We start from the raw sequence: 16,752 nt of genomic DNA on the forward strand, positions 1-16,752 counted from the left end.
CAGAGGAAACAATAATGTCCATAATGAAAGCCAAGCAGGAAAGGGTGGAGTATAAATAACAAAGCAGAACATGATGTTTTTCCATTTCTGCTTCCCGCAAGCTCACAGTCTCTCACAATATCAATCTAATTTTCTAATGTGATTTTCCAAACTCTGCTGTTTCCCTTCTCCCTAGCCCGTGCCCTTCTGAAAATCCACAGCACCGATATGGCTCCAGCCAGAAACAAGTCCATCAAGATCAGACGTCACCTCTCTAGAGGATTTCCTTCCCTTTTCACTTCTACGACAGCAGTGAGCCATCTAAATGGAAAGTAAACAATAGGCAAACCCTTTTACGTAATACTTCCTCTCCATGGGAAGGCAAAAGTCTATTAGCCATAAATCAGAGAAACAAAATACCACTGGTATTACCAGCATTACCCAAATCCCACTTCAGCTGGAGAAAGTCTTTTGTGATCCCCTCAGTTGTTTTCTTAAGTGCATGTTCTGCTCTGCAAAATGATTGGGCATAGGGCAGAGGCTTCATTGATTTTCTGTGATTTCCATATGAAAAGTGCTCAGTTTACAAGAAAATGAGGCCACCCCTGCCTCAGCAGGAGCCCTTGGAGACCACGATGGGATCTCATCTGCTTTGGGAATCATTATCATCAATAAAAGTTCTCTACACCAAATTATTCTCTGGATGACAAAACCAACGGCTTTCCTTGGTCTCCAACCCTTGTATTGATTTCACAGATATCAGTGTTGGGCCATATTAAACTGTTCTATAGGAGATGCACATAATGCATTAGGACTTGCTCTCCTTAGCTGAGCTAGCTTTCAGAATTAACAAAATAACACAGCAGAGAATGCCACCTTTGGGGCTGGGTTGGTTTTTGCAAATTACTGAAGTCAGCAGACCTGGCATGGGAGGGAAAAGTGCTGACTAAGGAAATTCCACTTTTATACAGTTCCTTTGCTGGTTACAACTGCGTTTCCAGACACTGTCACAAAGATAGGCAGGGCATGCAGATGCTTTCCAGGAGCAACAGGAAACGTGGCAGCTTGACAAACCTTGAAAAGATCAGTACAGCGGATGCAGAGGTTAGCCCACAGCCCTTACCTCCCTCTCCCTGGCTTCAGACATTAACACTGACCATGGCTAGAGCCTGACCTTCTGGCCTGTGCATTCACTCTTTTCAGTAGTGCCCTAAATATTCAACAAATAAGCCCACTCCACCCACCTGCCAATACAGTAACACAAACTGCTTGGGGCTTCTAGAGATCTGTTGGAATAATATGCCTCAAATATCTACAACTCTCTATACTAGCCCCTAATACTCGTGGTTCATTTACTTCTCATTTACTCCTTGCACATATGCTTGTGCACCTGTGACTTGATGCATCATTTCCTCAGACAGCATCCTCCTCCTCCTCCACACTGCTCCTTTTCAGCCAGGTTCTGGTGGGATTTCTGCACCCAGAAAACTTGGCTCCTGGGCTGGAGACTGAGAGTCAGGATGGCCCAGAGATGGCAACAGTGCTGCCACACAATGTCAAAGCAGGGTAAGCATTGAGAATGGGACAAAATGGGGTACAAGCACAGAGCTGATAACATACTGAATGTGCAAACATCTCCTGGACCAGCATAAAGAAAATGTGCAAAACTGCCCAGGTCTCAGCCAAGGGAACAGAGACAGATCAACCCTGAAGAAACTCATCCAAGTGAACGGAGGAATGAAGAGTAGAGGTGAAGGGGAAAAAAAGTAAGAGGAGGGGAAGAGCAGTAATTTATTAAAACGGCAACTGGAGAAAGAATGAAGAATGAAGAACGGGAGTAAAGATTCTCTCAGCACGTACATCTTAAAAAAAAAATATTCCACACACAGAGAGACTACCAAGTAGGTTGATTTATGTCTCCTTTCTCACATCTATAGATTTGCTGTTTCCTTATTATTTTCCCTCACACATTTTTACTGTTCCTTATCTCCTCCTCCATCCTTTCTAATTTACTGCTGTTGCACATGCCTCCATCTACTTCTCCATCCTCTCATCAACCTACATATAGCCTACTCTTTCTGCCCGAAAGAGGAGACCTCCCACTCCTAGAATGACATTATCTTCTTTCCATACTATTCTTTTGCATTTTCCTTCTCATCAACAAGAAGAATACTACTTTATTACAGACTCATGAGAGATGTATGACAGTTATCAAAGATGATCTTAAAAGAACAAGAAAAAGGCCAGTATGGTTAAACAGCACAGTAAAGAAGGCCACGAGAAATGAAAAATACCCTTTAAAAACCAATTGCCACAGCTACAGAAGGAAAAAGGAAAACAGTATAAACTCCAGCAACTTAAACATAAACCATAATTAGGCAGACCAAAAGAGATTTAAGGAAAAACTTGCTAAAGCCATCAAAGCTAATAATGGAATACATCAGATACAGGAAACTTGCCAAAGAACCCCGAAGGGAAATAGATGATGGAGGTCTAAAAGAAGTGCTCGAAGAAGAAAAGGCCAAGGCAGAACAGCTAAACGGATTATCTGCACCAGTGCTCACTACAGGGGAACTGAAGAGGTTGCCACACAGGAGCCTCTCCTTACAGGGGCGAGTCGGAATCACTTTCTCAAATCGAAGTGTCAGTAAAAGAGGCTTTAAAACAAATCAACACCAAGAACAGTTATAAGTCGACTGGGTCTGGTAGCATGCATCCAAAGGAAATCAAACTGAAGCTGCTATTAGCTGCAGTATATAACCTATCCTTTAAATGAGGCTGGCACTAAAGAACTGGGAAGTGATGAACATGACATCATTTGGCTGCTGGGGAGGGATCTGGGGGCAACAGGCCAGCAAGTCTGATTTCCACTGCAGGTAGTTTGGGAAAAAGCATAATAAAGACTACTTTTAGCAAAATTCTGGATAACTACAATCCAAGAGAGAAGAATTAGCCTTGTATTTTGCAGAAAGAAGTTACATTCTCCTGTTCTCCTGCTTGTTGATGGACTCAACAGGTACATGGTTCTGAAACTACAGAAAGCTTTTACGAAAATCTAAATATAGCCTAGTCAGTCAGAATCACATACATCAATGCTGTATACTTTAAAGTTAAAAAAGGCTTTTGATAAAATCTTTCACTAAAGACTTCCAGTTGCTTGAAGGCATCGTGGAGGAAGAAGGAAGGTCCTCTTGTGAATCAATACCTAGTTGAAAGACAGCAAGCAAAGAGCATGAGTATGTGAACAGGTTTTACAATTGATGCATGCAGGTTTCCCAAGAGACATCCACTGGCATCTGAGCTGCTGCACATGTTCACAAAGGATCTGGAAAAGGGAGCAAACAGAGAGGCAATGCTTTTGCTGATGATGCCAAAATGAATCACACTGCAGGAATTAAAGCTAACTACAAATTACTGCAGACAGATCTCATGGTATTGAAGGCTAAGCAAGAAGATGGCAGATGAAAAGCAATTCTGGTACAGGCACAAGTATCAGATAGTGTACTCACACACTCTAAATCTGCATAAATCTGCACATAGATTGATGTCTATACATCAGACACTTCCATTTGCAATACATATCTTGGAGTTCCTGAGGACAGGCCTGCAAAAATATCACCTAGTGCTTACGAGTGGTCACAAAAGGTAAGTGAAAGATCAGGGATGAATAGCAGTAAAGAACAAAAACCAAAAACAGCCCTACATTACTGTGCTGCACATATCTGTTGAAAGGTGATTCTAGTCTCCTTCTCAAAAGGACCAATTATAGTTTGAAAGCATCCAGTGAACACTGACAAGCAGGATCATAAACGCAGAACAGCTTCTGCATGAGGAGAGTTCAAAACCAGTAGACCTCAGAGCGAAAAAGAGACAGTCTTGGGTGAGGGCATGGGGGTAAAGGCACGAAAGGCAGAGGATAAGTGACAAGCTGATAGTTACTCACTACTCATTCAACATCGCAGAAACAGGGGGCATGAAACAAGATGATCAGGCAGAAGGCTGACAACATTCAAAAAGGAAGTGTGCACATTACGTAATTTAGCAATGGAGTCCAGCGCACAGGATGCTGTAGAAGCCAAATCTATAAATAGATTCGAAAAAATCAGTCAAAGGTATTAGTGGAAGAGAAGTCCATCAGTGGCTGTAAAAGCAAAAAAATCAAGTAGCTCCTGACTAAGGAAGTCTTTAAACTACAGATTACTGCAAGCTGGGAAAGGACTGGAGAGAAGCATCACTATTGCTGGCCCTACTCTTACATCTTTTTTCTAGGCATTTGCTGCTGATTGCTCTCAGGGGCAGGTATTAATCCTGCAGGAGCACACCAACATTCTTGCCTTCTCCTCAAAAGCCGAGGACAGATCTCCCTTCTGGAACTGCTCGCAAAACCCCTGACCTGAAGTGCGAGCCAGCTAAACCTGAGCCAGCTAAATCCAAGCCACCAAGCCCTGCATACTACCCTCGGCAACACTGAATCCCTACCTTGGGGCAAGGTGTACAAGCTCCAGCTCAGCGTTGTATTGAAGCAGTGGTATCGTTTCTGAATTTGAGCTGGCTTGTAGACAGCCACCGTGCTTTAAATGGAGGTAAGATGGACAGAAGTCCATTAGCATCCAACTAAGCAGACATAACCTAATTGCTCTCTTTTGCGACAGCCCCCCTGACGCCCTATATCTCCCCAAGAGTACTCCTTAGTAGGAGAGAATGTCCTCTTGTCATTCACTCCAGTTGAACTTCATCGTTCCTAAACACGGGTGACCACAACTACATGCAACATGATATCAGGTGATGCCTGCAACTCAGCATATGAAACTGGCATCTTCCCAACTCCCTTTCAACAAGAGAGTTGTCCAGCTTGGAAACGTGTCCAGCTTTCCTCTGAACAGCCATTGTAAGCCAAACACGTTTGGACTGAGGTGTGCCTCATAGGGATCACTGCGCGAGCCCAGACCGGTCACCATGGCTGCTATTGTTTGAACAGCAAACAGTGTTTCACAGAGATGAGCGATGAATCATGTTGGAGCAAAGAAAACCTTCTTCCAGATTTTTTTTAAGAAATCGTAATAACAGAGCTCCAGCCAACCTCAATAGTGTTTCCTGAAGACCAAAGAGTACTTATAAAAAATAATTTCATACTCTTTAGTGCTGTGTAAATTAAACTCTGCCCTGGCCAATAAGTTAGAAAATAAAGCTAAACAACCCGTGTGCAGATCACCTGTGTTTCTGCAATTACTTCACAATTAGACAACTGCTCAAAGCAGCTGGAGGCAAATGCAATACGTTTGCTAGCAAAACACAAAATGAAACAGTTTGTTTCAGTGCAAAAAAATATATAAATGAGGTTGTAAAGAGAGCTGTTTGGCAAAGAGTAATCAAATAAAACAAAATATGGCACATTAAGTTTGGCACTTCATGACATTCCATTTTTGTCATTAAGAACATCGCTAAAGAAAATTCAATATATTCAATAGTGTTACTATGGTGTTTTCAAGGGTTGCAATGAACTTTTGCTATATCTTGCAAAAGGCAAGTATTAGATTATTGGTAAATTTACAGAACTGAAGTTATTTAAAAACAAAGTGTATTAAAAATATGATTGCCAGAACCAAAGTTTGTGCCTAAGCATATAAAGTGCTGACACCAGTTTTTGCACAGTTGCCAGAAACAGAAAGTAGGTGCTATTTTATAATAATCAAAATGTTAATCACAGCAACACATCAATAGTAGGGCTTATGCTACAGAAAACTCCTTCACGTAACAAAATTATTTTAAACAATACAAAAATGCAAGTATTCTTCCATGGTCACTCATACCTGAAAAGGGATTCTCGTGACAGCCATATTTCGTTCTGTTTCACGGTCTTCCAAGAGAAGAGCAGCAGCAGTAAAGCAAAGAGGGTCAAAACAGTAATTCTCCACTTATTTAAGCATGTAGACAGCTTTTTTAGACCATGAACAAAAAGGATGCAGTACCCCATACTGGGAAGGAAAAAAAAAAGAAAAAAGAAAAGGTACGAAAAGTTATATTCCAGTACTTTGGCTTCTATGCAAGACCATTCAGTACAGCATATATTACATAAATACAGGGGTATTTGCACTAATTACATTTTCCGGGCTAACAAACTCCAATTCAATAGCAGTTTTCCTCAAGTCACCACACAATTTCTGAATTAACCTAAATAATAGACCCAGATGCCAGAAGTACAGTAGCATACATAATACCACCCAGCATAATGGTGGCTTACCCCAGCCCACGGAAGGCAGCTGCTTTGCTGAACAGCAAGCTAAGAAATCATCATGTAATAACAGTAATATTGAGCACTACTGGAGGAAAATGGAACTGAAAACTATTTTAACATAGATAAGTCTCAAAACAAAGCCAGTGGTGGCTGCCATTAAATCTAGTTTAAAAAATCTGAAGCTGAGGCTGGAGAGCGAGTGTTGTAGCCAACATCACAGCAGGGGCAGGTGGCAGAGGCCACGTCAAAAGGCTGACCCTATCTGCACCTTGCACGTCTCCTCAGAGCCAGCCCTCCCCTTCTAATGCCCAGTCTAGAACAGCTGAGACACGCTAGAAGAGCTTCCTCGCTGCCTTTCCATGAAACCACACACAGTCTTTTCCACTGCCCACCCTCACAGAACTTCCATGTCTCTCTGAGCACGGTTACTGAGACATTTTCTGTGAAGTAAACTGCATTTTGAACTGAAGTCTTATTCATGAATAACCATAAATCAATTCAGTAATTATTTACCTTAATTCAAGTGTTATGTTAATTCTTCCAATGACGCTCCTCTGAGTTGGAAATAGAGTGTTTTCAGTTGTCTATTCAGTAAGTTCTACTTGGCATTTTTAAAAAGGAATTTAAATTCCTATTGCTTGAGGAATTTCATTAGCTTATCTATAACTCTCGACTGCAATTACTTAGCATATGACTTAGTTTTAGACTTAAACACTATCTTAGTCCAGGCAGGCCCTCTGAAGGAAAAAGGGAGCAGGAGGATATACAATAAGCAACACTTGGGGACCAGAAATAAGTGGGGATAAAAGAGCAGCCCTCATCAGACACCAGCACACCTTGAACCCTAGCTGAATCCCACACTTGAATGCAGGCAGGGTGGAGGCAGACAGTTCATCTCACCTTCTCGCGCTCCAGCAGAGACCTACAGTCTTTCCTAGTCTGTACTGAGATGTCCAACTTCCCAGTGATAGTACAACAAGGTAAGAAAACCTAAGAACATAATTCCCTGTCAGAGATAGCCTTGCAAGCAAGCACACGATATAGCAAACGTCAGTCTGGAAATTAGAAAAAGAAAAACGTCCCATCTTTGAGGAGCTGTGAGCATGCATGCTGGCTCAGTTCCTGGGCCCTCTTGGAGGGCTGGGCGCATTACTATTGCCTGGGCTTCCTAAGGATGGAGAAGAACAATAATTCTTGCTTTTACTGAGGGGAAGAAAGTGCCTCTGTTGTACGTACTGATCAGTACCAGGGAGCAGTGCTGTCTCTGGCACAGCACAGGTGTCACATATGACACTGAGAAAAATATAGACATAGGGGATAAATCCAAAGACAACAACAAAGTTGGTGATCATTCAAAATTTCTTCACTATTGTTTCAGAGTTTTCTCATTTTTCGGATGAAGTTATCGGTATTTTTTTTCCACTTAGCTATGCTTGCATTTTGTTGCAAGATATTTTTTAGGGTACTTACATTGCTTTTTTTCTCTGTGAATTCTTTTGCACACATATGTTTATTGCACCTACATTAACTGCAAGCAGACATTTACAGCTACAAACCAAGATGCTGGTGCCAAACAATCCAGCCTTTATAGCTATTGAACCCTACTTTAAAACATCTGAACAGCTAATCTCAATAATAAGCCCTCCCTTTCCAATAAAGAAATGCCTCAAAAACCTGCAGACTATTTTCATTCTGTTATTTTGCCTTTCAGCAATTTCATCCTTCCCTTGGAATTAATTATCTGACATAAATATTATTTAATTGCTTTAGCACAAGGCTGTTTTCAAAGGAATTTCCCTACACCTTCACCATTTCAAGAAAGGCCTTTTCTAACAGAATCATGAATGCATCCAGAAAACAAAAAACGCAAACGTCAATATCTCGGTATTTATGTCAAACCCTGCTCCAGCTGTTGGGAATTTCTGCATTAGCAGCAGCACTTGGTCTGCTTGTCCAGGACAGCGCCAGCACCACATTACAGCTTACAGAGCCACTGGAAAGGTGCTGCTTCCAGGGGTTATTCTCGACCATCTGCAGTGCATTGCTGCAAAAGTTATAGAGAGATGCTGGGTGCTACAAGAGGAGTAAGGGTTCATCTCGAACTGCTGCACTATCCCAGCTACACTGGCAAAGACACAGGACAGCATACATACAGTATGGGTACGCAGCAGTGCCCAGCTCCACATGGCACTTTCCATCAGGGGTTCCCAAAGAACTTTGTAAGGGAGGTTTGCTCCAATTTTCCTCTTACGGAGCAGGAACCTGAAACATGGCAATAAAGTGATTTGCTCTGCTGACAGGGGACTGGCAAACAATGCAATGAAGCTGGAGTCCACGGCTTAACCCACAACATATGGGAGTATGCAATCGAAACCAAGGTATCCTGCTGAAAAGCTCACAGGACTCCCTGAGGGATGAACAGGCAAGTAACCCAAAGGCAGGCTCTACATCTACATGCAGCAAAATGCAGCAAGACTATAGAATTCAGCAGGTATGAATACAGAGGGGAATGAGTTCTTAAACGGCTGCTAGAAGGGGATCATGTAGTTAACATACCATAATCCCAAACTGCAAAGCAGCTAAGGGTAAGGTTAAAGGAGTGATGCTAAGGAGGTCAGGGCTGAAGTGTCATTTATATCTTAATAAGAGATAACTGTGACAACCTTAGGACTGCATTGTGGTTGTGCCACAATTACAGCCTAACTAGGTTACAATCAATGTACCTGCCCTATGAAGTGCATGGGAAACCAAAAGAAAGGAAAAGAAGGAAAAAGATCAGAAAGCATGAAGTAGGCGAATACTGTTGTTTTCAGAACCTGACAGGTTTGGCTTAAAACTCCAGACAATTTTCTGCCACAGCTCATCAAAGAAAGGGTGGGGAGGATAAACGAGCATTATCTTGTCAAGGACCTTTTGGTGCAGGTGTCAGGTGGAGCTGCATCTTTTTGCATGGCTTTTTTTATGGCATGGTCATTTCAAGCCCATCCCCTGTCTGAGAGGGGATGCTACATTCCTGGCTGCAGGTCTTTTACAGATCAAGGACTCCCAAAGCACAGAAAGTCCTCACGTGTCCTTTGCCACCAGGAAAGCACATGCATATGTGATTTCATGCCACAAACTGTTTGCACAACAACTCCTTCCTGCGAAATCTCCAAAGGTATTATCCTTAGTAATTTTTGCATCTCTCTTTATGTTTCCACCGTAAGGCCAAATAATTATGGTGAAATCAGGGCAAATCCAGACCCCTCTCCAGGATCGCATGGTCTGTTTTAAACAAAACAAAAAAAGTGTCCACAACAATATATTAAGCATCTGTCCAAAACCCATAATTTTATTACTATTGATCCCCAGTCCTAAAAAGGCATAATTCCTCATACCCTACAACACATTTGTACATTTGTTTCATACAAGACTCAACAGTCCTGGTACAGAAATTAGCCGTAGTACAGAGACCATGAAGTTTTGAATCAGTAAAGCACCATGTTTGCTAAAATGGAGTTGCTGCAGCAGCAACATGCCACAATGGTTGCTGGACCTGGAGAGCCCCCTGGCAGTGCTTCACTCATAGGATGCAAGTTCATCCCGTTTCCCTTCTTTCCAACCTCATCAAGCTTCAAGATAAGACATGTGAAGTTGTGCTGAGTTTTAGTGAGTCAGTACTGATGCCTGTGCCATGGTGGGAAAAGACCATGCACATAAGACTGCACTTATCTAATTAAAGTAACTTGCCAGGTGACTTTAAGACACTTCCTTTGTGGTTAACTCTGCCACAACCCTGAGTCACCGGCAAATATAGGGAGCGTTTCAAATACATTAGCTTTTGTTCTCAGTGATGGAGGACTGACTCCATATCAAAAGTTAGCACACCCCTGCCAGCAAATGAGATTTTACTCACAGGCATTTAGAGAAAAATGTCTCAAAAGCACCTTTCATCAAAGACCCATTAGCCACTTGAAAAAATTACTCTAAGTACTATATTTCAGACATGTCCATAGCCATCTGCATATGTACGAAGGCTGTAAGGTTGTGGGTTTTAGATTTGTTTAGTTTTTTCATTAACTCTAAAATTTCCTAGGGAGGAGACCATTTCTCCTGAAGGTTTTTTCTCTTAGCATCATCAGCCCTTGTCACACAAGAACTTTTCTGAAATACTTCATAGCCAAAACGTAACAATGGGAAAAAAGCAAAATCCTCAACACACAATTATTTTCGAAGTCCATCTTCCACTGGATTACTGTAAAACTGCTAACTTTTTTTTCCTTCTGTAGGATAAGCAACAGCCTGCTACAGCACTGTAAAAAGTCCATGTCAGCTTGGTCCCCAGGGTCAGTTGCAAAGCAGGCCTTGAGGAACAGCCCAACAGGTTAACATAGTAATAGTTTTCCCATGTGCACACTGATTACAGGAGAACCTGTAGCCCCAGCAATTCAATGATGCTGCTCTACAAACGGACCAGCCAGCCAGTGGTTCCACAATTGCTCATGTTTCATACTCCTGAGGTACTGTAGTGGTTGCTTAGGGTATGTCCTGAATTGCAGTGATGGTAGGGCTGCACCTGGTAGGCAAACCCTCAGCACCACTGCTACATGTTTCGGGGGAATTGCATGCAGGGAGGGAGCTGTGCAGTGACAGATTTTTGTCTACAGTTTCCATGATTCGTTAGTATCATTCCACCTGCGAGAAAGCAAAGTGAGATGAGGCACAAGCAGATGGGAATGAGGTAGCACAGAGACCCCATTTCCCACGGCATGTTATGCATGTTGCTTGATTAAAACAACAGCCAAGACAGCAGATACTTAATATTTGCAAACACATCTTCCATATAGACCACAAATTCAACTTTTCCTTTGGCTATTGTGGCTCCTTTCCCAAGGCGAGGCTGTTACTGATAATGCTTACATATGGTTCCTCTCTCCCTCTGTGGATCAGGTTTAACCCTTTTCAGCAAAAGTCAGGAATGGCTTCACTGCATTTATTCTTGGTGATAACATCTAATCAAAGACACGTGTGGTTAGTGACACAGCCTAAGATTATCAGGATGCTCTGCTACAGAAATCTGCCTGCATCGGATACCATCTTACCTCCTCCAGAAACCGCTTGGAGACCTGCTGCTGCGGAAACCTTCTGAAAAATGAGGCATGTTCTGTATTTTCCAAGTTGAAACTGCACAGCACAGGTTTCCACTCCACATAGGAGTGCGTGGGCAGACCAGTTTGAGTGCTGCAGTTTGGAGGCACTGCCAAAGATGGAACCAGCCCAGGCACCAGCACTGTGGTCCCAGCCTTTTCTAACCCAATCAGGTAGGGTGCTAAGCTCAGGTGTTAAAAAGGGTGAGGGAAACTATGCAGAAAAATGCCTTCCTCACACTTTGCAATGGTTATTTTGGGGATGTCAGCTCTTGGAAGTGGTTGGGTTTCTTCTTAATCTGATTTACTCTCAAATACGTGCATGTAAACTTGGAGTAAATCTACTGACTTCATCAAAGCAGTTACACTAGATTTCAGAGCTCAGCTTAGATAAGAATCCAGATGCATACATACATACATATCAGTTAGGAAAAGAGCTGCCGACAACGAGCCTGTCAAAGTATGGAAGAAATACTGCCGTGTTCAGTGGCTGCAAATGCAACAAAGGGGATTATCTCAAAACTATATGGAGGCCAGAAAATGTACTTGGCTTTGACATTTCACCCCAGAGGCTCTTTCTGGGCTGCAAACCTCCTCCTTGATTTCCAGCACTTATTTAAGATGACTCCCTCTCCCTCCATAAAAACTAACCCTCACTTTCAAGCTGCTCTGAAGCAAGTTTAACCCTTGCATGTATCACTTACATTAAGTGCATACTCTGCTGCTGCCCTTCAGAGAGGAAGGAGTGCAGCCTTGAGAAAGACTCCGTCTGCTGCCAAGTCCAAATGCTGAACACAAATATTTGATTCTCTTGGTTTAATGTTCCTCAAAAGCTTTCTAGCCCCAGTCCCACACGTTACCTAGCACAACACGTTTTTCATGCTCCCAATCCAAGCTGCTCCATCTTTGCAGTCTGAGCTGAGGAAACACACTGGGAGGAAGAGCCAAAGTCAGCTGAAATACAGCTGGCAGGCAGGGCTCTTGCTGTAGGGGGAAAATGGCAGTTCACCCCTGTTCAACTCATCAACTCTGCTCACACTTCTCAAATTGGGAGTAATTGATTGCAAAAAGCATGCTTGGCATGCCACATGGGCTGCTCCTACCTCACTACACAGCAGTCAGATGTGTAAGGGAGTGCTGGCAAAAATAAGCATGGCCAGGGTGGCTCTTTCTGCCCCCAAAAGTTATCTCAGGCAAGCAGTGCTGACAGGGTAGCAAAGATGCTGTTTTATGAAAGTCAGGTTTTCCAAGGCTGGAGCTGGTTTTGGGCCAGGATAAAATTTGGACACTTTAAAATATGGTTTTGTCTGGAAAAAAAAGGGTATTTGTAGGTGTATGCCAGCTTGCACTCACGTCACCCAGAAAAGCCCAAAACTCAGAAGTTAAGGCACTCGCTGCAACCTGCATCACCCAGATTCAAACCACTGCACCAGGTCAGGCTGAAATCTTGGGATGCAGTGAGTGCACTTGTAGGGCTCCAAGTCTGGGGTCCCCAAAATTCTCCAGCCATCAAAGCCCAAGTGCTGATCTGGAATAACTACACTCTGCTGGTCGAAATTTATTCCAGAAATTATGAGAAGCTAACTTCATGCTGCAAAGCTTGCTAATGGATCAAGATTTTCTCTCACAGCTGGTACAAGGCTAGCCTAAATTCAGAGAGTTACGGGCTGACTAATTTGACAGAAGTGCAAGAATAGGCCTGCACCAGGTCTGGGTCAAACTGCCACCACCAAGTTATCCATCAGTGTGTAGATCTAGTGCAAACGATCCAGGAAAAATGTTAGTATGTGGCAGATGTACCATGACTTCCTGACTCTCAGATGAGTGCCTCTGCCAATGAGACCATTTTGGGCCACATCCATCCCACTGTCCATTTCTGTCATTGATGTCCTTTTGACCATTAATTCCCTCTTGGGTTGAAGAAGTCTTTTGTTTCCAGCCTTTCTATTTAAAATTTCACTCTAGTCAGTGCACCTTGGCAAAAAGTTTCAGCTTAACTAAAATATTGTATTTTCCATGGGAAAACCTTGTATCAAAACTTTATCAACTAGTTGGGACTATGAGGGGAAAACCTGTAGGAAGTTGTGTCTTCAGACTAAATGTCCAAAGGCAAGGAGGATGCAGGATGCGCTCCCATTACAGAGGAACAGCCGGCAGCATTCACTATATATCTGCTTCTTCACTGGTACTAAGTTTTGGATACAAAGAGAAAAATTCCGCTTAAATGGCCTGTCTTCCAGTAATGATGACATAGAATTAGCCTTTTTTTCCCCTTCACTACTAGAGGTTTTAAAGACATCGTAATCACCATCATGATGTAGTATTTACTGTACAAACTAGACTCCACTGGAAAAAAACAAGACTTACAGCTCAGGAATATCAGTGTGACAGCTGAGTAACTGGCAGCATCTTAACCTCCTACTGAGTCCACTGAATGAATTGTCAAATTTTCACCAGAATTAAGAGGCCTTTTCCTGGAACAAGGTCTGTGAGTCATAATACAAAGACACAGAGAACCATAAACATTGGCAGAATACATCTAATTTGGAAAGGTACCTTACGAATAAGTGTTAGACTTTGTCCTTGGCTCTAAATTAAAAGCTATGCAGGCCTATATTAAGGACACTTAGACATGATCGGCTAAGTTATCAAAATGATTTACATCCACTAGCAATGTGTTCCTCTAGTCAGAACACGATGTAATTAAGAAAATGCAGGAACTCTTATTTTCCTTATTAGAGAGAAAACATGGACAAGAAAGAAATTATTTCTCCAACCTGTGAATGGCTATTCAACATTTGGACACATTCCCATCCCTTCCTTCCAATAGCTCATGTGATAAACAAACCTGCTTCATTAATATGTTTTGAGTCCAAGGTTTTTCTTCCAACAGATTCCTATCTGAAATATTTCCAGATAATACAGAAACTTTTCAGGCTTTCGATTACTATACGCATTATGGAAATAAACATTTTATAAATGAAAACTACAACTTAACTCCACAGGCATTCTGCAGAAATTTTCTTAAATACTTTACTGGAGAAGGGTCTGTATGCTATAGTTTCAATCTAAGTGTAATAAATTCTGGAATTCCCATTCAATTCCATCACAAGTCTCCAAAAACTTTATGTAAGAAACTATTTTCTATTAAATTTCACAAGGGTGAAAATTTCTATAGGGTGTCATATTCCCTTGTAAATAAGAATTCTTTTCATCAACATGATCAAGTAGATTAATTCCACAAGATGACATTAACTTAATTTATTACTATTTTTAAACACAGTATCCTTATATTTATGTATTATTTTCAAGAGCAGAATACATATGTTCGAAGGTTTTCCTTTAACCTAACATATCACAACAAAACCAAAAAAACTTTCCAATATGGCCATTAACGCTCATATTCAACACAAATTTAGGTTTTTCCTGAATTGATCGTACATGGCCAAAATGTAACATGTTTCTCAGAAGCATGTTTTACATTTAGTTAAAATAAGACAAGACTCCAGTCTAGACCAAACATGCCATGAGCTAACCTTTTTCAGCTTTGCAGTATCATCTCAGTTTTTATTCCCATGTCTTTACTGCCTTTTGCCAAAATATCTGGCACTAGCTTCTTGGCATTTCTTGCCTGCATTAACAGAGGAGCGCTGCTTTGATTTCTCCCCAAAGTGTTTAATACGGGTGGGCAAGCCTTCGAAACTTAGGAGCTTAGGTTTGGATATGCATCTGAAAGGCAGATGCTTGCAGTGTTTAGCCTTTCTACAGGCAGTTAATTCTCATTAATTAATGAGAACACCCTCCACTCCCTTCTGAAGGGCAGAGCGGAGTCATATCCCTATTTAATACACAGGGAAGCAGAAGTCGCTCATCTCAGCCAGCGTTCTGCTGCCTCGCCTCCAGCCACAAGCCATTTCGCAGACTGCTGCTCTAACCAACACCCTGGAGCAACAGGCATCCCTCAAAGTAAAGAGAGACCAGGCTGGGACTGAGGTCTGGCTCACTACCATCATGTAATACTCTCCCAATGCCCTCAGGTCCGCAGTTGAATTACAGGGAATATAATCCAGTTTGCTCCTTCTGAACTTTGGCTGCTCTGTAGCCCTCACAAGAATAGTGGCAATAGAGTAAGGAATTAAAATAATGAGTTTTAAAGTAAATAGAACAGGTGTGACTTGGATTCCACATTTCAATCCCAAATGAATTGTGGATTTAACTTGAAAGCAAGCAAATACCTTAATTATGTTGCTGAATCGAGATCAGGGAGCAAACTGGTTCCACTGAGTCAATGGGAGTTTCTCCACTTAGTTAGCTGGAGTCAGGATTTGACTCCAATTGAAAAGAGAAGCAGCTTCTGTAAATCAGATGATCCCTAACGGGATCTGACATAACAGCAAAGGAACTCAAAACAGTTAAATGGGAATTCAGCTCCTGATGAGCTTGTAGCTTCGAGCAACCTTAAAGAAAGAAGTGCCAAAAGAAACTTAAAATACACCGTCACCTCATTACCCAACTGGTCCTTAAGAAAATGAAAATAACGTGGAAGTTATAACATCCTCCCAGAAAAGAGAAGCACCAGTGAGTCTCACCCTTGTAAGCAAAGGGGACTTCTGCTCAGGGATATTCAGGTTCATAAAAATTACGTATGATTCCATTACCTACCACGGTTGTTTTTGGTTTTTTTTTCCCCAATTACAAAAGTTAATAACGTATGGAGTTACACTAATTAGAAAGAATGCATTAGCACAAAGCATCAAAATCACGCTCCATGCAAAGGCAAACCTTCCATATGGTCCCTGTTTTGCAATGGCATGCGGAAAGCTTTAACAGGATGTGTTAAGTTCCCGAAAAATACAAGCGCTTTTTTCTCTGGACGCTGGCTTTCTTGCAGATTTTGAGATAGACACTGAAGGAAATGTCATCCTGTATATAGCAGTGATCTCATCTTCTGGCATTGACAATTATGGTTGCAACATCAACTTCTGATACAGTGAGGAGCTGGTGAAAAAAGATGACAGCGCTCCTTGTGTGTGCTCAGAAAACTTGCTGAGGGTGCACTCAATCCCACTATGTCATTGATTAACATATTAAACAGTATTGGTCCCAATATAGAGCCCTGAGGGACACCACTTGTCACCAATCTCCATCTAGACATCAAGCCATTGACCATTACTCTCTGGATGAGACCATCCAACCAGTTCCTCACCCACTGAACAGTCCACCCATCAAATCCATGTCTTTCCAATTTAGAGAGAAGGATGTTGAGGGGACTGTGTCAAAAGCCTTACAGAAATCCAGACAGACAACATCCACAGCACTTTTTCCACTGACGTAGTCACCCAATCACACAAGGCCACAAGGTTGGTTAGGTAAGCCTTGCCCTTGGTGAAGCCACGATGGTTGCCTCGAATC

At 42.0% G+C, this 16,752-nt stretch overlaps 1 protein-coding gene across 2 annotated transcripts in view; it reads right to left on the reverse strand.

Annotated features, from left to right (window-relative positions):
- The window catches only part of TMTC1 (transmembrane O-mannosyltransferase targeting cadherins 1), a 146,447-nt gene that overhangs the window by 44,988 nt on the left and 84,707 nt on the right, over positions 1-16,752 (reverse strand). The window contains exon 10 of one of the 2 annotated variants that reach the window (XM_054069008.1): positions 5,790-5,954. The exons of the other annotated variant lie outside the window; for it this stretch is intronic. Coding sequence (XP_053924983.1) covers positions 5,790-5,954 — 165 coding nt within the window. The remainder of the gene's footprint in view (positions 1-5,789; positions 5,955-16,752) is intronic. 2 annotated transcript variants of the gene reach the window in all.

This window comes from Cuculus canorus, chromosome 1, assembly GCF_017976375.1.
Source record: "Cuculus canorus isolate bCucCan1 chromosome 1, bCucCan1.pri, whole genome shotgun sequence".
NCBI classification, from domain to species: domain Eukaryota; kingdom Metazoa; phylum Chordata; class Aves; order Cuculiformes; family Cuculidae; genus Cuculus; species Cuculus canorus.